At 46.4% G+C, this 27,858-nt stretch overlaps 1 protein-coding gene across 1 annotated transcript in view; it reads right to left on the bottom strand.

The window, feature by feature from the left end:
* The window catches only part of OLFM2 (olfactomedin 2), a 173,114-nt gene that overhangs the window by 38,355 nt on the left and 106,901 nt on the right, over nucleotides 1-27,858 (bottom strand). Inside the window, exon 3 of the mRNA XM_063293986.1 lies at nucleotides 3,652-3,807. Coding sequence (XP_063150056.1) covers nucleotides 3,652-3,807 — 156 coding nt within the window. The remainder of the gene's footprint in view (nucleotides 1-3,651; nucleotides 3,808-27,858) is intronic.

Here is a 27,858-nt window from a genome sequence, read left to right as displayed (position 1 = left end):
AAGTGATCAAAGATGACAGCTCAATAAGGTGTCAGTTTGCAATGATTGGAGAGAGGGACTGCCTCCAACCCCCATCCCCACTAGGGTAAAGGTAAAGGTTTCCCTTGACATTAAGTCCAGTTGTGTCTGATTCTAGGGGGTGGTGCTCATCTCCGTTTCAAAGCCGAAGAGCCGGCATTTGTCCGTAGACACTTCCACGGTCATGTGGCCGGCATGACTAAATGGAATGCCGTTGCCTGCCTGCCGAAGCGGTACCTATTAACCTACTCACATTTGCATGTTTTCGAACTGCTAGGTTGGCAGGAGCTGGGACTAGCAACAGGAGCTCACCCCGTCACACAGATTCGAACCGCCAACCTTCCGATTGGCAAGCTCAGCAGCTCAGCGGTTTAACTCGCAGCGCCACTGCGTCCCCTCCCCACTCCTAGGTAACCACATTTGTTTTTATAAAGTTCATGGCACTGAGGTCCTCCTGAAGTTCAAGAAAAAACTAGCTTTGTATGTAAAAATGTATCCTCCTTTGGTCTGGCCCCTCCCTGATGGTTGTAGAAAAGACAGTACAAGGTTGTATGTGCAGACAACTGGCTGCCACCTGCAAAGAAAGGAGAGCATTAGTAGGATTGGAATTTGGTTTCATTTCCTGAAGCCCTCCCTTGTGTGGTTGTAGATCATTACTGAGATTAAAACATTGGGCATGTTTAAATAAAGAATGAAGAGTCTGTGCAATGGACTTCAGGCTGTTATATCATCTGGCTCTGCCTGAGAATATCAAACTAATAAATCAGTAGCTTTGGTTCTTCTCTGTAAACTGAAACTCCCTGTGTCTATGTACGGATTTCTGGTGCTGCATACAAGATGAGCCGAAAGTCCTTCCTTCCAATCTTCCTCTTCCAGGACTCACTTCCACCCTGCACATCTGCAAGATGGGATTAAGCATACTGACTCAATTTTCTGGGCTGCTGGAAAGGAGTACTAATTGGGCAATAGATGTGATTGTCTTGCCCCATTATGACCAATCAGATATTTGAAAGAAAGCACACATACTGTCCAGCTTTCTTTAAAAGAATTCATCAGCCTTGTTGGGAAAAAAAGGGAAGGTTACTAATGAAAGTATACTGTACTATGCCTCCAGCCCATTTATTAATAGCATATGTAGTAGAAGGGAAGGGAGGAACACCTTGATTCCAGTTTACATATGCTTCCTTCTTTGATTGTCTGCAGCCACATTCTAACATCTTGCAGGCAACTAAGTAAATGGCTGGTTTAATTTATCTATAAAAGGTGATATCAATCCCACATGAGCACCATGACCACAGGGTGAAGCAAAGCCTTGTTTTATCCTTTCTTTTGACCAGTATGATGGCATTATGCCTGGATACATTGCAAATCCCAGTGAGCATACATAGATCTGCCGGATTCTTGGCCCCTTCAGCTCAATATCCTTTTGTTGGCAGAGACATAACCCTGAAATACCTGCCTGGTCCCTCCCAGAGAAATGACTATTCTGCGTATTCACCTGCAGCATCGACCAAGTCAGCCGGAGGAACCTGGACAACTAAGTGCTCCCAAGCTTCATGTTGGTCCATCATGGCCACCGCTCTTTGGGCAGATACTTCTTTCCTGTAGTTTTATCCCAGATCCTGTTTGGAGACTTAAATTGGGGGATTTCTGCATGTGGAGCTTTGCCACACAGGTATTGCTAAACTATAAAACATTTTACCACAACATCTGGCAGCACCAAAGATGGATATATCTGTGGTATACAATGTTTTCTGTGCCAGAGGAGGCATTTGGCTTTCCAGTGGTATGCTCATGGGGGGACATACACCCAAAAGTAGTGGGTCTGACCAAGCCAAAACAAGAGGTACAACCTAAATTTCCATTTAATTAAAATTAAATATAGTTGATACTTGATATTTCCTATTCATATATTTAATAATTTTTCCTCTCTGGCATATTAAACATTAAAATTTGATGACTGCTTTTGGAGATCTCCCAGAGGCTGCACCCAGGCTTTTCAGAGGTTGAATCCAGCCCTGGGAACTTAGGCTGCATAACTCTGAAATAAACTTTATCTACTTCAGCAGATTTACACTCAAAGTCTTAAGTACAGTCTTCCTCAGAATCCAGCCTTTTGAGTTCTCAGAAACATACAGCAGAAGAGTTCCGAAGGACAGTTTTCCACCCACTTCCAGCGCAAATGAGTCTGCTCACTCTAGGTAGCATGGCCCATTAAAAAAACAGAGAAAAGTCCCTAATTAAGTCATGGCCTAGAAATGCCAAAGAAGATGCCATATATAACAAATCCATTTTCCCAATATGTTATCAGAATGCCCATAGTCTTCAGAGCAAGCATGCTTGTTTTCAATTGGCATAAAAATGGTACAAAAATGGGTTTAAAATGCTGTAATTTACAGGTCAATCAATAATCCTGCCTAACATTCCCTGGGGGTTCTTTCAGACTGCCGTCTCTGCACACCACCAATCAGAGGGCATTGTGGTCTTAGTCTCTCCTTCTCCCTTTAGCCATTTTTATTTTGGGGGGGGGGGGGAAGAAAAAAAAATGGAAGAAACAGTGGGAAGAAACAGGAGGCTACAAATAGGAGATATTACTGAGACTATTTTAAAATGCCAGGAATGAGATAGAGTAGCTGCACTTTAAACATCAGCCTCAAAGCATCTTCAGCGTTTACCCAAGTTATCTGAAGCAAAACCGATTTCCTTCCTTATTAAGATCAGCCCATTCCAGTCTCAAACAGCTCTCATATAATTGGCAAAATCCTTTCTCCTGCTTGGCTTAATGTTACTTCCTTATCTATTTTGGTTTCTTAGGGACAAAAGTAAAACTACGTCAATTTTGCAAAGGTTATGCAAATGAGTCCATACTCTGAAGCAACTGGCACTCCTGATATTAACTGCACACTCTGATTAGCATTTCATTTCTCTTTCCCATCTGCTCCATGCCCCATATGAATTTTTCCCCTGAATAATCACTTGATCATGGAGATGGATGTGATCAAGGACAGCTAATAAGTACAAGACAGCTTCTTTCCCATCAATCCTTATGAATTAGAGTTAACTATATGCAAACTAGTAATTGAAAACTATTGTTGAGATCACCCTTATCTTAATCCCAAGATGGCAAAATCCACAGCAAAAGTTTTCTTTCCATGCATCTAGTCCCAGTCACCACTTCTCTATAAAAAGTTTAATTTTAATAGAAATCAGGCTGACCTGAAACTGAATGTTATGGAGATTGTCATCTAAATAGTGCTATCAACCATCATAATTAAACTCCTCAGTAAGGATATATTAAATCCATCTAAATATTTATACCATGAAGCTACATCTTTCCAACTACACGAAGAACCAGGGTACAGGTGAGCACTGAAATATATACTTTTTAGAATTTTGCCCTATGTTTTGCACCTCAAAAAACTAAGCATAAAAATGCATGCATCAGAGCAAACTACACACAAGGACACATAATATTAGGGAAACATCATTTGCAAAAAAGAAGTAAAATGAACAGACAATGCATATGAAACTGGGGATGAATCAAATCTAAAACCAGGAAACTGTGCACCCCCATCCTCATCCTGAACAGACTTTTTTTTCCCCACTTGCAGTGTGGGGCATGCAAAGAGTTACCTGGAAACTTTTCACATTCAGATTTTTCTGACCCTCAGTGGCCACTTTCAACCTAGAGTCCAGTCCTTTCATCAGTGACTCTGTATTACGGACATACTGCAAGTCCCGGTAGGTCCGAAGATCCAGCACTTCCATGGATTGGGAGATGTTCTGTACCTGCTCAATGGAAAAAAAATACTAAAGTTAGATTGGCAGGATCCTTCAGCAAATTGTTAGGATCATTTTCTGGAATTTAGGAAAGCTGGTAGTAAGCCAGGAACTCAGACAGGAGCAACCCTTTACCTCAAAGGAGTTTTGGGTAGTAATGGAAGGAGGGGCATTTCTGACCCCAATAATTTTGGGGCAAATGGACTGATGATTTTCCCTTGACTTAATGACAGACTTCCTACTTGGTACTGATCTACAGCAGATAGGGAGAATCTGTAATAAGATATACGAAGAGTGGGACAAGCAGGGTCCATCCACTATTTATTCCAGATCAGCCCCCATGTCATGAGTGCCGTTGAGCTGAAGACATCAGCGCAATGGCACACATGACAATAACAAGTAAACAGGGGAAGGGGCTCAAGATAAGTAGCCATCAACTCACAAAGACTGAAGGACAAGAAACAATGGCTAAACGGATCGCGAGGCACACCCAAGCTGTTAGCGCTAACGCAACGGAGATCGCCCAGCTGACAGCAATCACCGGAGGAATAGAGAAACCGATGATGGGCGATCCCGGAACGCCAGCGGGGCCTCGCAACCCCTCACCTACCGGCAGGACGTGTTGGACAAAGGGGGGTGACGTAACCGCGAGTGAGGGGGCGCTGACCGGCGCGGGGTATTTAAACCCTGCACCGGCGCGCTCCTGTCACTCTCAGCTTTTTTCCTATACTGTACCTACACTGCGAATAAATCAGAGCCTGTTCCACAGAATCAGCGTCTGAGAATTATTCGGAGGTAGGCAGCGCATGACATAAAGCTGAGAGTCATAAACTCAGCCTCGCCAAGCCCCACCGGACGACAACGAGCCGCGGGAGGAGTAGACGGCGAGAAGACCAGGAAGATGAGGCCGGCGCGACGCGGACAAGGAGGGCGAGCCGCACGGCAAGAAGCAGAGGAGGACCGACCGAGGCCAGAGGCACCGCGGACTCCCGGAGCCATGGACGCCCACCCGACCCAACCCGAGCCTCAGCTCCAACTCCAAGGGGAGATGGCGACGGAGGCAACCCGACCACGGGAGGGAGCAACATACCTCCCGAAACCAGCGGAGAACCCCGCGCCCCACATCGCACCCCAGCAACGGGCGTGGAGCGACACCCAACGGCGGTAAGCACGGAGGATGATGGAGCAACCCAGCAGATGGCGGAGGAAGCGGACCAACGGCCGGGAGAGACTGAACCCCACCGGCAACCCACCCCCGCCGACACACCGACGGAACCGGCCCCAGCGGCGGCACGGATCGTGGACGAGGACGCACGAGCTAGACTCGCGGCCATGGAGACCCAACTGAAGGAACTCCGGACCATGCTTCAGTCGCTCATGCCCCCCGCACCGCCCAACGACGTCCCCGCACAGGTCCACACCCCGAGCGAAGCGCCGAATCCCCACGGGCCAAATGAAGGTCAACAGATGGCCCAGGCGGACGACACCACAGGCAGGGAAGCGAGAGGAGGGGCCGCACAAAACGCCCGGGCCCCAAAGGACTTCCCCATCTTCTTTGATGGGAACCCCGCGAAACTGTCGTTCTTTATCACGAACGCCAGAGAGTTCATGGGGAGGCACGGACACTCCTATGACTCCGAAGCGGACAAGATCGCTGCCGTGGCGATCAAATTACAAGACCGGGCGGCGGACTGGTACGTCCAACTGTACGAGTCCAGCTCCCCCGCCCTCGCCAACTTCCCCGCTTTCATCAATGAGATGAAAAACTACTTCGAAGACCCACTAGCCAAAGTGAGGGCGAAAAGCGCACTCCAAAGACTTAAACAGGGCACACGCACTGTCCCAGACTACGCCCTCGAGTTCAAAGCCCTCGCGGGGAAGGTCAACGACTGGTCCGAGACCACCCTGCTGGAAATGTTCAAAAGGGGGCTCAACCGCGACGTACTTCAATGGGCCCTCTACCGCGACGACCCAGAAACTCTACACGGGTGGATCCACCTCGCGGGGAAAGCCGAACACGCGCACCGCACCTTCCTCATGGCAACTACGGAAGACACGAACTACACCTGCAAAAAGGTACCCACACCATACGTGGGGACGGCTGGCCCCACATACCCAAATAAGAAATTTAATCGGGAGCCCTGCGGGAAGTGTGGAAAACTAGGGCACAAGACGGCGGATTGCTTCGCCAACCGACTGCCGACCAGTGCGCCTAAACCCACCCCGAAAACTAGCCCCAAACCACCTAACCCGGTGCCGCCCCCTCACCGCCGAATGACCGGAGCCACAGCGACACCAGAGGAAGGCTGGGACGCCTAATGGGGGGAAGAGGACAACGTAGACCCAGACCAGTCGGCGGGAAAAGCCCCCAGCCTGCCCTGAAACGCATTGCGAGGCAGGCGGTGGGACAGCAGCGCGGACCACCTCGACGGAACGGCGAAAGCTCCGTGATAATGGCGGCAATTAAACTCTCTGCCGGCAACGGAGCCACCACGGCCGCGGCACTAGTGGACTCGGGGTGCTCAAAAAACCTCATCCACCCCGACTTAGTCACCAAACTCGACCTCCGCTGCTTCCCCCTCCCCACGCCGTTGGCATTCCACCAGCTGGACGGCTCTACAGCGGGAGGGAAACCAGCTACGATGCAAACCGAGCCGGTCACCCTGCAAATGGGCACTCACACCGAACGCACATCGTTCATCGTCACCCACATCGGACGGCCCATTGCAGTCCTGGGAATGCCGTGGCTCGCGACAAACAACCCGCGCATCAACTGGGAGACCCGCACCTTCACATTTGGCGACGGCGAGTATCGGGCACCAGTTCCAGCGGGCAGAACCAACCCCACTGTGGGACGAGCAGAGGCGACTACACAGGACAACGCCGCTACCACAGCAGACCTACCGGAACAATACGCCGACTTCTCTGAGGTCTTCGGAGAGGCGGAAGCTGACCAACTACCCCCCCACTGCAAGACGGATTGCCGGATCGACCTGCTGCCCGACGTCCCCTTACCTAGACCGAAGATCTACTCGATGACCCCGAAGGAGATGGCAACCCTCCGGGAGTTCATCGATAAAAACCTAGAGAGGGGATTCATAGAGCCAGCATGCTCACCGGTCGGAGCCCCCGTCTTATTCCGGGAGAAGAAAGACGGCACCCTACGGCTCTGCACCGACTACCGGGGCCTAAACGCGGCTTCCCTGTCCAACAAATACCCCTTACCCCTGGTGAAAGACATGCTCGCCCACCTGTCTACGGGCAAAGTCTTTTCCAAATTGGACCTTTGCGAGGCGTACTACCGCATCCGAATCAGGGAGGGGGACGAATGGAAGACTGCGTTCAACTGCCCCCTAGGCGCCTTCCAGTATAAAGTGCTGCCGTTCGGACTCGCGGGGGCCCCCGGGGTGTTTATGCAGCTCATCAATGAGGTACTGCATGAACACCTGTTCAAAGGGGTCCTTGTCTACATAGACGACGTCCTTATCTACACTAAAACGCACAAGGAACATGTGACCCTAGTCAGGCAAGTCCTCGACAAGCTCAGAAGGGCGCAGCTCTATGCCAAGCCTACAAAGTGCGAATTTCATAAAGCGCGCCTAGACTACCTGGGGTACCGAATCTCCGGAGACGGCATAGAGATGGACCCCGCAAAAGTCGAGGCGGTGCTGAACTGGGAACGCCCCCGCAACAGACGCCAACTCCAGAGCTTCCTCGGCTTCGCGAATTTTTACAGGTCATTCGCCCGGGGGTTCGCAGAGATAGCCCTCCCCCTAACGGACCTCCTCAAAACCAAAAGGGTGGGGGACACCCGACGCGCCAAGAACCCGGGCACAGTATTGAATTGGACTCTCGCGTGCCAGACCGCATTCAACAAACTGAAAGCGCTGTTCACCACGGAGCCAATCCTCGCGCACCCGGACCCAGAACGGCCGTTCGTGGTCCAAGCCGACGCCTCAGACTTCTCCCTGGGGGCCATCCTACTCCAAAAGGACCCCACGGGACTCCTGAAACCATGCACCTACCTGTCGAGGAAATTTTCCGAGACAGAAAGGCGATGGCACGTCTGGGAGAAAGAAGCCTTCGCGGTAAAATCGGCGCTAGAAACATGGCGACACCTACTCGAGGGAGCCACCCAACCATTCGAGGTCTGGACCGACCACCGGAACCTCGAGGCCCTCCGAACGCCCAGACGCCTTAGCCCAAAACAGGTCCGATGGGCCCAATTCTTCAGCCGCTTCAACTTCCAGCTGAAGTTCATGCCGGGCAAAAAGAACTTCCTGGCCGACGCCCTCTCCCGACTGCCCCAAGACGAAGAGCCCGCCCCAGACACCATTGGGACGGTCCTATCCGCCTCGTAACTGGGGATGGCCGTGACCACCCGAAGCGGCGCTCGGAGGCAGCCCGACGCTACGGCGCAACCAACGGCGGGACAACCTGTGACCGGACGAAGCCAACCGCAACTACCAGGGGGAATACGCACGGACCTCGCCGCCGCCCTCAAAACCGACCCCTGGTTCCTGGCAAACCCCGACAAGGTAACGATGGCACAGGACCTGGCATGGGGGGAAGGCAGAATCTATGTCCCGGACTCGCAACGCCAAGCGATCTTGCATAGGTCACACGACGCCAAGCAAGCGGGACACTTTGGGTTCCTCAAGACCCTACACCTAACAAGGCGTCAATTCTGGTGGCCCGCGCTAAGACGAGACGTGAAAGCATACGTAGCGTCCTGCCCAACGTGCGCTAGGGCCAAATGGGCACCAGGCAAACCCGCGGGGCTATTACAACAGGTGGCGGAACCCTCCCGCCCATGGGAGGAAATCTCTATGGATTTTATAGTGGACCTCCCACCCAGCCAGAAGAAAACGGCCATTTGGGTGGTGAAGGATTACTTCTCGAAACAGGCCCACTTCATCCCCTGCACGTCAGTCCCGTCCGCACAACAACTAGCCAAACTCTTCCTCATCCACGTGTACAGGTTACACGGATGTCCCGCACGTGTGGTGACCGACAGGGGCACACAGTTCACCTCTAAATTCTGGCGGGCCTTCCTAAAGCTGACGGGGACCCAACAGGCCCTATCCACCGCCTGGCACCCCCAGACGGACGGAGCCACAGAGGTCCTCAATGCCACCCTAGAGCAATTCATACGCTCATATACTAACTATCATCAAGACGACTGGGCTGAACTGCTCCCGTTCGCCGAAGTCGCATACAACAACGCCGTCCACACGAGCACAGGGAAAACTCTGTTCGAGGTAGTCTCGGGACGCGACTTCGTCCCCATACCGGAGCTACCACAACCCCCGGAACCACAGGTGGACGCTAGCGACTGGGGACGGAAGATTGCGGAAACATGGCCAATAATCACGGCAGCGCTGAAGGATGCACAGGCGGCCTACAAAGAGCAGGCCGACAAGCACCGGCGCCAACAACCGACGTTCCAGGCGGGGGATATGGTCTACCTATCCACCAAATTCCTAAAGTCACCCCAACCCTAGAAAAAACTGGGGCCTAAGTACATCGGGCCGTTCCGAGTCATGCAGATAGTGAACCCGGTGGCAATACGCTTGGACCTGCCACACAACCTACGGAGACTCCACCCGGTGTTCCACACCAGCCTCCTGAAACCGGCAACCACCTCTCGATGGCACCCAAGCACGCCACAGCCCTCACCGGTGATGATCGACGGGCAACATCACTTTGACGTAAGGGACATACTCGACTCTCGCAGGCAACGGGGAACTTTACACTATTTGGTCAGGTGGAAACACTTCCCCCACCCAGAATGGGTGGCGGCGCACAACGTTAACGCGCCTGACCTGACCCGGGCTTTTCACCGGGCATACCCCGACAAGCCAAAATCAAGGCTAGCAAGCCGGCACCTGCAAAACCCCTCCCCCGCGGGCCCCCCCCGCCTACCGTGCCCCAAGGGAAAGGGCCCCCCCAAGCCCGCGACTTGGGTGGACCTCCCCCCCCGGGACTCACCCCCCCCGCCCAGGGCCCACGAGGCAGTAACAAGTGGTCGTCAGCACCCTCCCCCCGCCCCGGGCCTACGGGGGAGTGGCAAGCAAGTCAACAGGGCATCCTGGGGGCAACGCCCAGGAGCACACATAACAAAGGCGACGCACTTTTGAATAAAAAAGAAGGGCCCTACCTGGAGCTGATAAGCACCCGACCAGCCATGCCTCTCTCCTCGTCGAACTGAGCCAAACTCAGGGTGTGGCCGGAGCATGCGCACGCCAGGGTGTGACCTGGGCATGCGCACTAAGAACACACCCTAGGAAGGCACGTGGTAGAGGGCGGGGCAAAGGGAGGGGCGAAAAATACTCCGGCGGGAATTTCAAAAAAAAAAAAAAAAACCATTTTGACAGCTCTCCTGAAAAAAAACCCGGAAAACCGGGGGGGGGCACTATTCGGACAGGGGGCAGTATGTCATGAGTGCCGTTGAGCTGAAGACATCAGCGCAATGGCACACATGACAATAACAAGTAAACAGGGGAAGGGGCTCAAGATAAGTAGCCATCAACTCACAAAGACTGAAGGACAAGAAACAATGGCTAAACGGATCGCGAGGCACACCCAAGCTGTTAGCGCTAACGCAACGGAGATCGCCCAGCTGACAGCAATCACCGGAGGAATAGAGAAACCGATGATGGGCGATCCCGGAACGCCAGCGGGGCCTCGCAACCCCTCACCTACCGGCAGGACAACGTGTTGGACAAAGGGGGGGTGACGTAACCGCGAGTGAGGGGGCGCTGACCGGCGCGGGGTATTTAAACCCCGCACCGGCGCGCTCCTGTCACTCTCAGCTTTTTTCCTATACTGTACCTACACTGCGAATAAATCAGAGCCTGTTCCACAGAATCAGCATCTGAGAATTATTCGGAGGTAGGCAGCGCATGACACCCCACAAGTTTTACAGACCAGATTGTTTCATATTCCTGGTTCAACAAGCTCACAATGAAGCATCATCCTCTGGGAGCTGAGGCGAAACCTGCTGTCTGTAGCACCAGCTGGAATTCCAGCTCCTTTTGCCTGCTTTGCACCCATGAAATGTAATGGAACCAGATGGAGCTGAATACTGATGAAAGTGGAGAAGGGGAGGAGAACACTCCTTTTAAAACTTGCCTTTGAAGGAAGGGGACATACTTAGGAAGGAGCCCCCAGCTTTAAGAAGATTGCTGTAGAGGGGAAAATCTGACTTGGATTTGGCCCCAAACAAAAGCAGGCATGAAGAAAGTCCATATTGTTCACTGCACAGCTCCTCCGATGGAGAAACGGGACAAATCCATATTTGGGGCCAGACTAAGCACTACTAATTTAACTTTACACTGGAATACAAAAAAAGTATGGCACTGACTTCAAAATTAGAATCCTTTAGATATGTTTGGACTACAACAGCTGAACCCCTGACATCACTAGAGGGCACTAAGTTGGGGAAGAATGGCACAGTTTCTCTGTTTCCCACATGGATGACAAGGCTCATCTTGACTCATTTTCTCTGCCCTGGCTTCATATCATTGGGCAGTCCCAGGGAGCATGGACACCATGGCACAAACACCCTAATTTCTAGATTGTCCCAACCTAAAGTTCCCAAATGTTGAATTCCCATAAACCCTAACCACTGGCCATAGAGACTGGAGCTAACAGGGACTGAAGGTGTCTACTAAGTTAGACCACTGATCTACTGTATGTAGTCCTGTACTAATCCTGCTGATTGGCAGAATTTCAACCAGCCTCCTCAAGAAACCATTGCTGGATCCACCGTGCTGGACAATTTTCATCCAGTCTCCCACCTCCCCTTTTTATGGAAGGTGGTTGAGAAAGTGGTGGCGTTGCAGTTCAGAGGATCCTGGATGGAATGGATTATCTGGACCCTTTTCAGTCTGATTTCAGGCCCAGATATGGGATGGAAACAGCACTGGTCACACTTTTGGATGATCTCTGGCAGGAGTGGGATGGGGGCAGGGCATCCATCCTTGCTCCTTTTGACCTCTCAGCAGCTTTCAATACCATCGACCATGGTATCCTTTTGAGTCGGCTTAGGGAGTTGGAGGTGGGTGGCACAGTTTTGTGCTGGTTCACCTCCTTCCTCCAAGGCTGGTCCCAATTGGTGTTGACAGGGAGCAAGAGATCCGGCCAGCGGCCCCTCCTTTGTGGGGTGCCACAGGGTTCAGTACTCTCCCCACTCCTTTTTAACATCTACATGAAACCACTGGGAGAGATCATCCGTCACCATTGGATGAGGTATCATCAATATGCTGATGATACTCAATTATACATCTCCATCCCAGGTGATTTAAGTGATGCTGTGACCACGCTCTCTCGGTGCCTGTAGGTTGTAGGGGCCTGGATGGGGAACAACAGGCTTCAGCTGAACCCTGGTAAGACGGAGAGGCTGTGGGTTGGGGGCTCCTCTGTATCCAGGAATTTACCATCTTTGGTTCTGGATGGGGTTGTACTGCCCCAGACAGACCAATTGCATAAACTGGGGGTCCTCCTGGACTCATGACTCCTGCTCAAAGAGCAGGTGGCAGTCATGGCCAGGAGGGCCTTTGCTAAATTTCATGTTGTGTGTCACTTATGCCCCTTCCTGGATCAGGAAGCCCTCCGGTCAGTCACTCATGCCCTTGTCATCTCCCACATAGACTATTGCAATGTGCTCTACATGGGGCTAGCCTTGAATTGTATCTGGAAGCTACAGCTGGTTCAAAATGTGGCTGCATGAGTAGTCTTGGATGCCCCAAGGATGGCACATATAACATCTTTGCTGCATTGGGTGCCAGTTTGCTTCTGGGTCCAATTCAAGGTGTTGGTTATAACCTTTAAAACCCTACAAGGCATGGGTCCAGGTTACCTGAGGGACCATCTCATCCCCCCTACATTGACCCGTCCCACCCAGTCAGGCAGAGAGGGCATGTTACGGACCCCATCCATGAGAGAATGTTGATGGGCGGGGCCCAGGAAGCGGGTCTTCTCTGCCATGGTGCCCGCCCCATGGAATACTCTTCCCCCAGAGGTGCGACAGGCCTTCTGGAAAGGGGTAAAAACCTGGCTCTGCCATCTCACTTGGGGCATGGCCAAACCTGGGGGTGGCTAGCACGCTAAAGAAGCTCCATGAATTTATAAATTTACAAATTTAAATTAAAAACTTTTAATACCACCATCTTGGATTTTATATTTTATATTATATGTATGTATGTATGTATGTATGTATGTATTTAAGAAGTATGTTTTTAGTGTATTTTAATCTGTATTTATTTTTAGTTTTATTGTAAACTACCCAGAATCACTTCGTGAGAGATGGGCAGCAATGAAATTTGAAATATAAATAAATAAGTAAAGCAAAGGCTTGCCTGCAAAGTGTGTTTTCAAAGAGGAATGTTCAGAAGAGTTGTCTAAAGTTGGTCCGAGGTTCAAGAGCTAGGTCAAGGTTGGCCGCCAGTCCAAGGTCTGAGGTTCAAGAGTGAGCTTCCTACACAGGGATCAGGGATCACACCTGAGCTAGACATAGTTTCCAGCAAAAAGAACAGAGGTAGCCAAGCTTCTTATATAGGCTGCAGCCAACTGCCACTGATCAGAATGTTTACTCTGTTGCTTGGCAAATAATGTAACAGAACCTCTGTTCCGCCCTCCTTTCTACTGGGCCATGACCACTAAGATATGTGGGAGCATCTATTAATAAGATGTTTGGTAACAATTTTAGCAGCAATGTTGTGGTAAGATCAAAAGCACTTCTACACTGTCACTGTTTCCCCTCCCCAGTGCCTCAAAAGAAACTTGAAAATGATCTGCAATCATTGTCACCACTGCTAACTGAACTCTGCTGAACACAAAAACGAAGGATCACTCAGCCCACCCTGTTCTGGAGAAACAAGCATTCCCTCACCTCCCCACCTCCCACCATGCAAAGGGAATTAAAACAAATGGCTTGCATTTCCCTTCCTTATTTTCCACCCTATACATTTGTCTAGATATATCAAGAAATTCTGAGCAGATCTAATGAAGGTAGTGCTGCTAGATTTGGGCAGCAAAAATCCAGGTGACTGCTACGTGACCAGAAATAGAGTTTTCTGGTAGCCCTATATGAGGGGAAACTGCAGAGCTGCCAAGCCCCCTTTCCCCTTGAAAGACCTGCTAACATGGCTGAAGTCTGACTAAAATCTGGGAGCTTTGGTAGAGTGAGATGAGGCAAGAATGCCTACAGATGGACAACTGGACCATCTGCAAGTTCAGTAGAGCTGCAACACTGCAGTGAAAACATCAGCTTTGCTCTGTTTTTCAAAGAAACAGAGTTTCTGTTTCTGCAGTGGAGGCAGAAAAAAAAATAGCTGCCCAAAATTAGTAGAGCTGCATGTGATTGCACAGGTCTGAAGCTGGTTTCAAACTGATATAGAGCCTTCATAAGGAAGACAGGGGTTAACTATCCCTCTAATCTTCCCCAATTAAAATTCTTCTATTTCTCTTTGAGGGGCAGTGGTGGTGGTGGTGGAGCATTTTCATTGGGAATTAAGTTGTAACATCTCGGATCTGGGGAGCACCAGCTTGGAAAAGCTTAGATGGCTACCTGAGACTTAAAGCAATATGAAAGGATAACAAGTGAAGAGTGGAAATAACTTGGTGTGATGCAAATAATCAGTGATGGGGGCTTCTCCTTAAATAATAATAATAATAATAATAATAATAATAATAATAATAATCCAGCAGACAATATGAGCAGGAACACTGGAGACAGAATGCAGTACAAATATTTCATAATGAAGAAATTGAGTTTCATTATTTTAAAGGATGGGGAGGTTGGGGAGATGGTGTTGATGCACTACATTAAAAAGCAGCCACAGGGACGAGTGGAGATTCTCTGGTACAACCAAAGCACTGAAATTTGTTATCACAATAAATTGTGTACGTTGACTTCTTCTAAAATTATTTCTTGTACTTTTCTGTAGGAGCAGTGGAAAGAACTGAAGCTATGCTCCCTGATGGCTGGAACGCATCTTGGAACACACACGTATATGCCATCCTTACCTGTTCTGGGAGCTCTCCAGATGTATGGACTTCATCAGCTGGGAATTCTAAGAGCTGAAGTGCATGCATCTGGAGGGTGTCCAGATGGGAAAGGCTGCTGTGTGCATTTGTATCAAAGGAATAATACTTGGTAAGCTAGTTCTGAGACTCATGGGAGCCAGAAGAATCCAGCACTGATTAAAAACAATCAAATAATCAATCCAAAATGGATTTCAAAGAGGCTTTTTCTGTGGTACATGTACAATTTTGCACCAGTAAAGTGCAATTGAAATAAAGATGTCTCATAAAGAGTTGTTTCACGTGCTTCAGTCTGACCTCCTCGTCTACTGCTGTGATCTCAATAGTTCCCTCTGGTTTAAAATAAAATGGTGATCCAAATCTTCCCATCCCGTTGTAATCAATGAGAGATGTCCCATTGCTTTCAATTTGAACTAACGTGTATCTCACTCCTCAGATGACTTCAGAGATGCCCCTTGGAAAAGGGTTGACATTTTAAGTTTTTACAAATAAAGTTTCCATTATTCATCCTGAGCTGCTGATCCATAACCTGCTCCATGGATGTTCTCTCTCACACAGACAAGTAATCATTACAGATTTCCTTCTGCCATTTTGGAACTTCCCCAGACGTTGTAGCTGCTTTGATCAAAGGTTCTCAGTGTTCTGTCAAGGCAAGCAAATCCTTTTTATATCAGCTGCTGCTGTTGATATTTGGAGTAACTCAGCTTTTCACTACTGGAGGGGAATGTGATTGGGGGCTCCTAGCCAAACATAATCTGCTGAAAAGTGCCTTGGTTTTTAGATGAGATCTTCTGGATGCATTCCTCAAGCCCAGCTAGCAATTCCCAATCTCTACTTTAACCTTTTCAGAGGTCTGGGGGGCTATCACCCAAATAATCCCTAGTCATGGATCTACAGCTCATGTGGAAGGCATCAAGCAAGGTTGAAGCAGGGAACGGGAACAAAAGCTGAACATGGAACACTTGAGTGTTTCTGTTGGAACATGGGCAAATTGTAATGTTCTGGGTGGAATCTTTCTTCCAAACTTGAAGTAAAACATGTTCTCCATTTCATGCACTGCCCTACTCCTTATCATCATTGCCTTTTTATAGGAGGATATATGCAGCATCATGTAGCGTGCCTTTAGTTTTTGTAATGGTAAGTGGGAATGACTTTGAGAGACAGGGGGTAGAGCCACAGTCAGGGGAACGGTAGGATAAGAGGCAGCTTAGCCCACAGAAGGAATGGGGAAGCGGCAAACATCTCAGAAGAGGCCCTTCCTAGAGAAACGTACTTTCAGACTTGCAAGATTCACTTAATGTAACCTTACAATAAGGTAGAATTAGTCCATCTGGTTGTGCTTCCTGTCTGGATTACCTTGCTAGGCTGACAGTTTTATGTGTTCTCTATATTCTTTCAGGGTTAGCTTATGACTGCAATGTTAAATCTAAGAACCAAGACAGAAAATCAGGCTCAGATTCAGGCACAACCCATATCCACACTACATCTCTAGGACACTCTCCAGGGAGCTGGTGAATGTTTTATACTTAATAGTATTTGCACTTGCAGTCCCTTCTATGGGGCCTATGCCAAAGTAATAAATGCTTGGGGTGCATAGTGTCTTTCTTTAGTAATTTAATATAAAAATTTCCATGTCAAAAGTTATGACTATTTCATATTGGGTCATTTCCAATTTTCTTTCCCTCCAAACTACAATCATGACATAAATATATATATATATATTTTCAAGATATGAGGTGGCCTTCCCAGCTTACTGAGCCACAATATCCTAATCAAGGTAAATATTAACCAAACTTGGCATGTTGTGCAAATGCATCTGCTGAGTCAACACTTGACCTGGTTAAAAGCATTGCAGAATCCAGCCAATATTTCATGATGTAAGAGAGCTGTTGCTGGTTGGTAGACTGCAAAGTCTTGGCTGATTTTGCTATAAAGAACTGATAGTTCCATACCACCAATTTATTTACCTGAACATTTTGTCTTCTTACTCCACCCCCCCCCCACCAAACAATCCTGCCTATTTTCACCATTTTCTTCTTTTCTCCCACCTCCCTACAACAGTATATATTTATAAAATGCCTTTCACAACCATTTTCTCCATTCATCTATGAAAGCTTGTAATAATATTGCCTATTCCTAAAAGTGCAACAGATCTGTCTCTTCCCCCCACACCCAATTTCCAAGATTCTTGTTAGTTCTGGTCACCTCTCATATACTAAAAGTAATGAAATTTTAACTTTTCAATCCAAACCAAGTAGCTAAAATTCCAAGTAGGTGTGCATGAGTGTGTATCACACACACACACACATAGTCATCCTAGGGCTGTGCAGTGCTTCAGATTGAAAGGCACAAAATTGTTTTGGCATGTGCAGGAGTACATGCAAAGCACCAGTCTGCAACTCCTTAGCCCAAACATGTCTTTCCCCAGGAACATCTAACAGCCGCTATTACTGTAGGGAGACCTCATTGAGTGAGGGTGGAGATGCTGAGTTCTCAGAGATCTGCTCTCCTAGGTTTCAGGTCCTCAGTACCAGGACTGGGGAGAGTTGGTAGTGCCTTGATCTTGACAAACCCCTTGCCTATGCCCAGGGACTCTGCTCCTGAGGTGGCAGGTTATGAATGCCTATGTATTAAGTTGGGCCATAGGGACAAAATAAGGATCCTGCTGTCCAGGAAGGTCCTTATCTGAGCTGTAGGACTGGTCTCTTGAGTCCCCTGGTCTTTTGGTGGTGGGTGATTTCAACCTCCATGTCCTGGGGATGAGCCTGGGTAAAATTTGGGAGTTTATGACTTCCACAGTTACCATAGGCTTATTCTGGCTTAACACTCTTAGGTGGTGACATCTTGGACCTTGTTTTCTCCTCTGAGCAGTTGTGTAGTGAGTAGTGATCTCAATATAGAGGATATTTCTCTTAGCATTTTGCCATAGTCAGATCACCTTCTGGTTCATATGAAATTAACTGTCACTTGCAACCTCTGTGGAGTAAATGGGGACATTAGATGATCTGTCTCAGAAGTCTCACTGATCTGGATGGATTTGGGGATTTTTCCAGTAATTTCAGGGGCATTTCTGATTAGTGCCTAGATTTATTTATTTTTCACAACTATCATCCAGTTTCTAACCTTCTCTTTATTGGTAAGGTTGGGGGCAACTACAGAGTGACATAGAAGAAACAATTTATCTGGAACCTTTTCAGCCAGGGTTCAGACCTAGACATGTGTGGAGATGGCATTGTTTGCCCTTGGGGGACCTGGATGGGATACTGTGCTCCTTTTATTCCCTTTATACCTATTGGCAGTCTTTGATACAATTGACCATGGTATCCTCCAGACCCCTGGGAGGTTTAGGGTCTGGAGTTACTGCTTTACAGTGGTTCCATCCTTTCTTAATGGGCAGCTAGTGGTTGTGGGGGAAGAGAGATTGCCCTGCTGGATGTTCCCCTGTGGCATTCCCAGGGGTGTGATCTACGTATATAGTATCTTCAATATACTGATTCTGTACATCACTACTCAGGCCAAGAAGAAAATGTTGGTATTTGTTTTTTTCTGCCAGAAATTTGGCTGTAGAGGACTAAGTTACTATGGTAACAAATCACTCTGGCAGAGTCAGAAGGTCAAACTTAAGTATCCTCAGGTTGGGGTGTGAAAAAGATGACTATATAAGATAAAGCTGCAGATTTGCCTGGGGAAGGAATTTGCCTGGACTTGTTACAGTTTCAGTTTCCTTTCCGCAGCCTTCCTTTCCAGTCCAGCTCTGCGTGTGTGAATGCATGAGCTTGTAAATATGTTTTATGCTTTCTGTAAATACACTTATTTTTATAGAAATGTCTGGTGTGTGTTTTTTCTGATCTCTCGGGCCAAACACTTTCCAGCAATCTGCCACAGAAAATACCATCTATGTTTTATTCCACTGTCTGGAGGCTATTGGGATATGGATGGGATGAAACATGTTAAAGCTGAACTCAAGCAAGACTTGTTGCTGTTTGTACCTCTAGGTACTCTCTTAGCTCTGTATTATCTTTTGATAGTTGAAGGGTAGGACTCTGACCTGGGGGGTGGGGGAACTCCTGGGCTTGTGACTAGTGCTGGGAACATTGCCCAGCTTTGGCTGGTCTGCCAGTTGAGGCCTAGCTGGAGTGGGAGGACTTCACAACAGTAATTTCTGCCCTCATAACTATTTGTGTGGACTATTATAATATGCTCCACATGAGTCTGTCTTTGAAGACCACCCAGAAGCTCCAGCTGCTGCTGAATGCAATAACCCATTTGTTAGCTAGCACTGATTGCTATTAACATATGAACCAATGTTGTAGGCCCTGCATTGCTTCCTGTTGGTTTCCAAGTGCTGTTTTTAACCTATAAAGCCCTACATGGCTTGGCATCTAGGTACCTTCAGGACTACCTTCTTCAACCGGAATCAATCCCCCTGATCCATGCATCCCAGGAGAAACTACAGTTGGTTCTTCACTTCCACAAGGTGAGGGGAACCTAGTCCTGCAGCTGCTGTTTTTTAGTGGGAGCACCGATTTAATGGAACAGATTAGACTTGCCTCCACATTGCTGTCTATCCATTAAAAATGGAGCTTTTCTGGAGGACTGAGATGTTGTCATCTATGCACTGCTGTGGGTATTGATATCATGTTGCCTTGTGGTATCTTAAATGCTTTATACATTATGGGCTTAGTTCTTAATTTTAACTGTCTTTCATTGGGGAAGATTTATTTATATTGGCTTGAGCTTATGTTGTCGCATGTTACTATTTAATTGCTGAGAGCCTGATTTTATTATGGTGAGCGCAAATCAGGTAGATAAATAAATCCCACAACTGCTTTGAGGAGTTGCAGACAGATACTACATTTCTATCCCCTTGCATTCTGAAGCACTTTTTTTGCTTTGAATCCAAAGTTCTACACAGCCCAAATTCATACTAGCTATGCAAAGAAAAACCATAGTTAAGGGCCCCCTTGTAACGCATGCTAGTTTTCTAGAGCTGAGCCCAAAGCTTCCCGTCACATGGAAGCTCACAGGATTTAGTTGCAGCAATGGCAAAAGCCACCATATTCTCTCCTGCAGTCACTGGTTGGTGGCTACACTTTTAATTTCCCCACATTCCATGTAAACAAAATAACATCATGATGCAGGAAGAGTCTGGGAAACAGCCCCTGCACTGATTTTGCAGACTCCACCCTCGGTTGGGTTGGGCTGCTCAGAGGGAGTTTGGCGGGATCAGAATTGCTGACAGATAAAAGAGTGTCAGAGCACCCACTGTGAAACAGATGGTAGCAAGAAATGAAAAGAGGGAAGCTGACTTTGGTCCCTGTGGTCATTGAACACCACTCCCCCCCACCCCAATATTTCTGGTTCAGCTTCTATATATAAGACATTGATATATGAAAGAGTATTCAGACTTATACACCTCCCTGAGTGCTTGAAAGTGGCATAGCTCATCAAAAGCTAGCTTACTGTTACTGTCTTCTTCACTGTTTTGACCCTAACTGGATCTTTCATGGGATCCATTTATATAACAAAGCAAGCAAAGAATGAGTTTTAACTTATGGAAAACAAAAAGAACTGGACCCACTCTTAAGTGGGTTAATCAGGGGAAGACTTACATTCTTTCAATATTCAATTCTCTGAGCAGCAATAATGTATTCCCTCCCATTCTAGCTGCTTGGGAAGGAAGGGAAGGGCAATTCCATAGTTCTTGCCTTCTGAAGCATGCAAAGTGACTGAAGAAAGAGATGTATTTCCAGATCAGTTAGAAAACAGGAATTCTATTGATGTACCTCTATGTTTAATAGGGCTTCTTCCAGACCCAAGCCATGCTGTGATTGCAAGGAAATTAGCTGCAACTTAGTGTGCTAATTTGAAGCCCTGCCACACCTCAGTTCATCCCGTGATCAAAGCACATCCAGCCTCTTTTATTGTTAACACACTTTCCCTTTGTGTTCTCACTCTGTACAACTCCCAGGCCTGTTTCACATTCTTTCATCAAGTCCAGGGCTTTCCAGTTCAGCCCAAGCCAGCTAGTAACTAAGCCTAGAGGATCCCAGCCGAGCCTGTCAGAAAACAGCAGCCAGTAAACATTTGCTCTCCACACTCAAACAGGCAGCTTCCCTCTTGCCACACTTCCGGCACTCAATCAATTCATGAACAGCAAAAAATTTATATATATATATATATATATATATATATATATATATATATAAACAGTAAAAAGTAAAAAGTACAAAAAAAGTGTCTCCAACACAATCCATGAATTTGTCCTCATATATCTGTGTGCATTTGTCTGTGGGTTTACCAGGCATTCACCAAGATAGTCTAATAAATGCATGGATGTAATGGGCTGTTTCTGGGAAGCAAATGCTTCTAAATAGCCTCTTCTTTTCTGAGTTGCAGGCAAAGTGTATTTTATTTACAAATCCTGTGAATGTAACATAATTGATGGCTTTTATGCTAGCAAAAGGCATTTCTCTGGACATGGCTGGAAGAAGCATGAACTGGGGCGGGCATGACCGACCATCTGCCCAATCAGAAAGCAAATACCCACAGATTCTGGAGGAATATTTGCCTGTAGTAGAAGCAAGAGGTAGATGAAAAAAAACATGTTTAAATGATAGTGTGGAAATGCAATATTTAAGACACTACAGCATATTACTCCTGCTTTGCAGCCAGAGATGTGACTGATGAAAGTACGTGTGTGTGTGTGGAGTTGCAGAGATGTGTTGTGGATCATACTGTTAATAACTTTCCCTCCCCAAATGTGTTTTGCAAGCCACTGGGTTGAGTGAGTGATCTGGTTCCAGAAAGCCTTAAAGGAGGACCATGCCAGAGCCCTTTTCTGCATGGGAAGAAGCTGTCTACAGCTTCCCTGAAAACCTCAATGAGTTTTAATAACTACAACAAAGTAGGGATGGAGCACTGAAAAGTTTGAGGAATTTGCTATCAGCTGGTCAAAATTAAAGGTAAGAGGATGGGCTTCACTAGGACAGGGAAGATTCAGGGACACAGTGAAATATGGTGGGGTGGTAGACTGGCAGTAGTCAGTCCTGCAAGTGGGCAAAGAGAGGGATAATGGATGGGTGGTGCAGTCTGTGCAACTTCAAAGGCATTTGCAGGAGAAAGGCAAATGGTGAAATGCGAGTCACGACATCATGATGCAAGCTCCACCCCTTCTGAATATGAGTCACATACAGAAAGGGTGGGGCTTGCATTACAACACTTTTTTGTCACTTTGATAGAAGCACTGAATCCTGCAAATGCCTCTGGCTTCTGATTTACCTGTGCCATGAAGGTCACTTTTTCTCACGGGATAGCTAGGCCTGTTCTTTGCTGGCTGAAACTCCGTGAAATAATAGTTTTGCCAGGAATATCCCAGCCACAGCCCCAGATTCTGTCAACATAATTGACAGCCACTCTCCTACTTCATTACTGCCATACATAACCAATAAAAGGTAGTCTGCTTTGTGAGACATTGAGTTGATGTTATTGTAACATGAACTGTATGATACTAGAAATTGACTGGTCTTACAACCTCCCTGCATATGTCTTTTATGTAGACACCTTTCTATTCCCTTTGGGAATAGTGTACAAATTCCCACCTGTAAACCTATACAGATATGCATTAAATTTGAATGATTTCCTATTTACTTCCATTTGATCCTGGAAAGACAAAGTGGGAACCTAATGAAGTGAACCAAACTGAATTGGGGGGTTTTGCGGATGAACACTGGGGGGTCTTTCTGAACATTGTAGAAAGGCAGACACTGACTGGGCCTGCAAGAAAACAATTGCTTTTGTACAATATATATCTACCTTAACGAGCCATATATATTAAAGGCAGTACATTGTTACTAGTATAAGACACCAGTAATTATACAATGTCATGACACAGTGACAATGAATAGCTTCATGCCATGTATGTGGGTCAATGGACATACTGTAAGATGGAGCATTTGCAATCTACTCAAAAGCAGACCAAAAAAATGGCATTTTGGTGGAAAAGTACCAGGAGATGGGACTGGCCAAACGTTGATGGATCAATCAAGCCTTCTTGGAAGGTATAAAAACATATGCAAACTGTAGTCCCTTTGGAGTCATCACAAAGAATGAGGCACTATACACAGTGGGTATCCCACCTCAATTCTTCAGAAACTCAAACCTTGTCTGAGTTGGTCAGGTATGTATGGGTGTCTCAATGTGTGAATGAGTGTAGATTTTAATTCTTAAATTAAACAGTGAAAGTGGTAAACCTGCACTTGTTTCAACACAGCTGAACCTCTGGATAAAAGCAAAACAAAAAGCAAGGAGCACTGAAGGTGTTTTTTGGTCCTCAGCATCCCACCTCCAGCTTCAACTTCTCCACAAAGTGCCAAGATGGGGAAAGGAGGAGTCAGGTTACCACTTGAGTGACTGACAGATTTATTTTTTAATCACAGGGAATGGCTCTTCCGAAATCCTGAGGAAGATAAACAGGGGTCAGTCTCAATGCTTAGGTGGAAAACGTCCAAGTGCACCTACCCTATTAAACGAAATGAAGGACATATAAGTAAACTGGATGTAGTGTGAATGGGGGTGGGGGGGGAAGGAAGCTTCCCTTGATTGTACAAGGCCCACATATCCCACCATCCCAGCTGTAATAGTCTGCTCTCCCTTGTCCTTCTTCTCCTTTCCCGCCATTTTGTTTCCCAGTCCAGTAGGCTTCCATTTTGGATCTGGGCTCCTGTGCAGCATAGAAGACTAGCATCAACCCCTCAACTGCAGCTTGAGTCTAATCGGACCACTCCCGCCATCTCCTGGGGTTCTGTGCATTTTTTAGCACCATTATGTAAACGTTTCTGAGAACAGGCTTCCCTCAGCACATTTTTAAGACTCAGCATTGCAACTTTTCCTCAGTTCCCTTCAGCTGTTACTTGCTTTCTTCCTCCTTCCCACCCATCACTGGAGTATACCTTTTTTTTTTGTACGAATGAGACGTTTTCCCTCTTCAGTTCAGCACAGCGCAGGCTATAAAGCTCTTTTATTTCAGGGGCCTTAAAAAGACTCGATTGCAAGTCGTGTTCTTTAAATGGATATTTATTTATTAATGTTGCCCTAGCTGGTACTTTACAGCCATGGCTGTGGCTTCTGAAGGGAGCTATTTAAGAGGCATTTTGCAGCATGTTATAATAAAAGTTTAATCGGCTACCAACCCATAATTTCTTTATGTATGTAGGGGTAGAGGCATGAGCATGTGTGCATGATAAAGCAAGGAAGAAAGACACGAAGCACAGCTTGCAGACAGGGCCATGGAGAGTCATTTGAACACATGCACACACATCTATGCATAAAGTAGCAGCATTTACAGCTTGAAAGTGACATTGAAATCAATATTAGTGGCAAGGGAGAGGGCCTACTCTCTGTTTCTGCTCCTTTCTGTTGGAGACCATAGGTTAAGTCTGATTAATTATTCAAATTAAAGATCTGAGCAACCTTGGTCCATCTATTGGTTGCTGAATGGCAGCTCCCTATATTCCTACCATTGGCAAGGTGGTTGAGGCTATTTGGCATCATCTGCCGGATACTGGTTCCCTACTTTTGTATAGGGATACCATTGCAAGAAGCCAGAGCAGAGTTCATTCCTATTGCTGTCCATCTTCTGCTCCTTCAAATCTAAAGATTACAGGGCAGGACCTCGGGTGTCAAAGGACAAAGGTCAAGGTCCTCAATCTTTGGCTGAGCTTCTGACAACAACGGTGCTCTTTAAGAGGCAGTGTAACATCCTGGAAGATACATAGGCCTCCTTGAGCTCTTATTAGCCTTGTCTTTTTAAAAACATTCTCACATGCCATGATTTGTCCTTGATTCAAACAGCCTTTCACACTTCCGGCTCTCACTCTCAGTAACAGCTGGACCTCCCCAAGCAGCTTTTGGTCCTCAGGAGGGTAACTCCGTAGCCTATTTTGCAGACAACGGAAGTTTAATTCAAGACTTCTACTACCTCTGGGGTTGTCTGTTTCAAGTTCAGTTCAAAGATAAAGGAGCAGGCACGCAACTAGGATCTGTGTCACCTGGGCAAACATGGATTCTGCAGCACCCCCCCCCCCCCCATTCAGCATACAGATAGTATTTTGTCATTTTGGCACACACACACACCCAGTGGCGCGGTGCCTGGGGCACATGCCCTACTTGCCTGCCACTAGTTGCGGCCCTGTAAAGGACCATATGAAACAAGAACAGAGGTAGCTCTAAAACTGCTGGATAGTCATGGAACCACAGTCTAAACAAACAGGGCTCACATTTTTACCACTGCAGTGAGATATATTAGAATTCTATTCAAATGAGGGTAATGACTGCCATATTTGTACTGCTACATACAAATGAACTTGGGCAAATTTTAGGCAAAGCTGCATCTCCATGCTCTGTTCTACCCTCTTCATACTCTCTGTACCTCTCCAAAGTGTTGACTGGAAAACCTCAGCTCAAGTCTCCAGAGAAAGCTTTGGACACATAGTACACAAACATATGTGTTTGTGCACATTGTAGAAGATAAATATAATTTGCAATTTCCAAATGGCCCAGACAAGCCCTGGTGGAAATATTGGTGCATGCAAGCAAGGACTGAGCACCGAGGCACTGAGGACCTCAACCGTGGATCCTTCTGGATGGCGTAAACAAGCCTTGAGTGCTCTGCTTGAGCTATTTTTCTAAGCATCAGTGGTCTTAGCCAAACCTTGTGGCTTATCTATGAGAAGGACAGCTTCCTTCCTTATCCATCTCTCTTCCCTTCCAAGTATTTCAATCTCAGTCAAGGTCAGAGAATCACTCCACTGCTACCTGAGCCTCCTAGGCTCAAGGCAAAATTTATAGCTGTGTTGTTCTGCATCATCACATGGAAAGCTTTTCTCCCTAGTCTCTGATAAAAACTGCCTCTGTGACTTTCTATGGGTAGAGAGATCTGACATGGGAGAAGATTTATCCTGGGCTGAGCAAGACAGTACTACACATAGCTGCCTTTCCTTGGGCTTGATAAATGCCTCCATCCAAAGTGAAGCCTCTGTATATCTGAGGTATAGAGGTCACTGGATAGATTAGTCCCTTAAATTGCCCAGCCATGTAATAGAGGAGGGAAGGAACAATAGCTTCCTCCTTAAAACCAATATCTTCCCAGATAGTAAAGTCAGCAGTGCCCCTTTCTGCTCCTCTGCTACCACAAGAATCAGTGACACCCTATCTTTGAAACTCCGTCCCAAGGGTGGGTCAACTCACACTATCTCTTTTTTTTTTAGGCACAAGCTGAAATCTTTTTGATTGGGTTGTTGTCAGCCCCACTAGGTAGACCAGACCAGAAAATTAACTAGAACTATACCAGAACCTTGCAAGCCTGATTCTATTGTACCTCCTTCTCCTTAGAGTTCAGTGAATTCGGGAGATGCCTGTCTCAGTCGCTTCCAAACCTTACCTGGACATTCTGGACTTAAAAAATGCTTCAGCCCTTTCTGCCTAGACAACGGTTCTTGCATAGTTCTCTCAAGGTCATCTCCCTGATGCTCTACAGATGTGTTCAAGCAGATGCCAGACAGCTACATATCAGGATGCTTTAATTTATATGCCTGTCCAGGGTAGGGGGTTGGATTTGATGACTTTAATAGCTCCCTAAACTTCAGAATTCAAGGCACATGTAAATTGGAACTTGCTGTAATCAGATGTGATGGTGGCTAGCCAACTAAGGTGGCTTTTTAAAGGAACTACAGCAATTAGCAATTTTCTTTTTCCCTTGTTTGAGACACTTTCATTTTTGGATTATAATATCATAATGGCAACCACCAGAAAAGCAATAAAAATGGAGGATCACTAGAGCAACCTGCAGAGAGAGGAATTACATCAGATTTACTTCAGAAAATGTTTGACCAACTTGGCAGTAAGTTAGCTGAATCACTTGATACTGAATTGACAGCTTTTGAAAAAAGAATGGATGAAAGACTTATAAAGAGGAAATGAAAGAAGTTAAGAAGATGGAAAGCTCTCTGTGTCTGGAGATGTAAAGCAAATTAATGACAAAGTGGAAATTTTGGAGAGTAAGACAGAAGGTATAGACAGAGAGTTGGAAAGTGAGTTGGCTCTACTGGAATTGAGAGACAAGGAATTTTGTTTGAGATTTAGAGCAATCCCAGAGGATTCTGGTGAAGATATTAGAAAAAGATTATTACAATTTTAGCAAATTGGGTTTTGGATTGGGATGAGGAAGATACAGAGGCAGAAACTGATACAGTATATAGAATACATACAAGATTTGCAAGAATAAGAAATGTTGCAAGGGATGCTTTTGTGCACTTAGGAAGAAGACAAGGAATCAAGTTTTGCAGCAACATTTTAATACAGGACTGAAGATTGATAATATAATTTTTCTTAAAGAAATTCCTATTAGAATTTTGCATAAGAGAGAAAAGTATTCTTTTTTTTTTGACTGAGAGATTAAAGCAGAAAAAGATCCTATTTCAATAGGACAAATTGGAAGGTGTGATTTTTACTTTTAAATAGCAGAGGTTTCAATTGAATTCTGTCCAGAAAGTGAGGGAATTTCTAGAAAAATTCAAAGAGGAATTGGAGGAGATCAAATGAATGTGTCAGAGGAGACTACACAAGAACTCCAACAGATACAACAGGAAACTGACAGGGATGATACTGAACTAGGCGTTACAGGTATCGATTTTTCTAAATTTTTGACTTGATTACAAATTCAAAATTGATTACAAATTGATTACAGATGTTTAATCTGGAATATAAATGAAGCAAGTGCTCCTCAAAAGAGGAAAAAAAAACATTATTTGAAAAAACTAAAACAAGATATAATTTGCCTAGAGACACATATTAGAAAAAAAGAAATAAAGTATTTGATTTATAAAAATTTGGGTGAGGAATTTATTTCAGCAGGAACAAAAGAAAAGAAAAGAAAAGAAAAGAAAAATGAAGTTGTTTTGTATATTAATCCCCACCTAAAACCAGAACTTGTACTGATTGATGAGCATGGTA

The sequence above is a fragment of the Candoia aspera genome, chromosome 2 (assembly GCF_035149785.1).
Source record: "Candoia aspera isolate rCanAsp1 chromosome 2, rCanAsp1.hap2, whole genome shotgun sequence".
Lineage (NCBI taxonomy): Eukaryota > Metazoa > Chordata > Lepidosauria > Squamata > Boidae > Candoia > Candoia aspera.
This window is presented reverse-complemented; position numbering and strand designations above follow the sequence as displayed.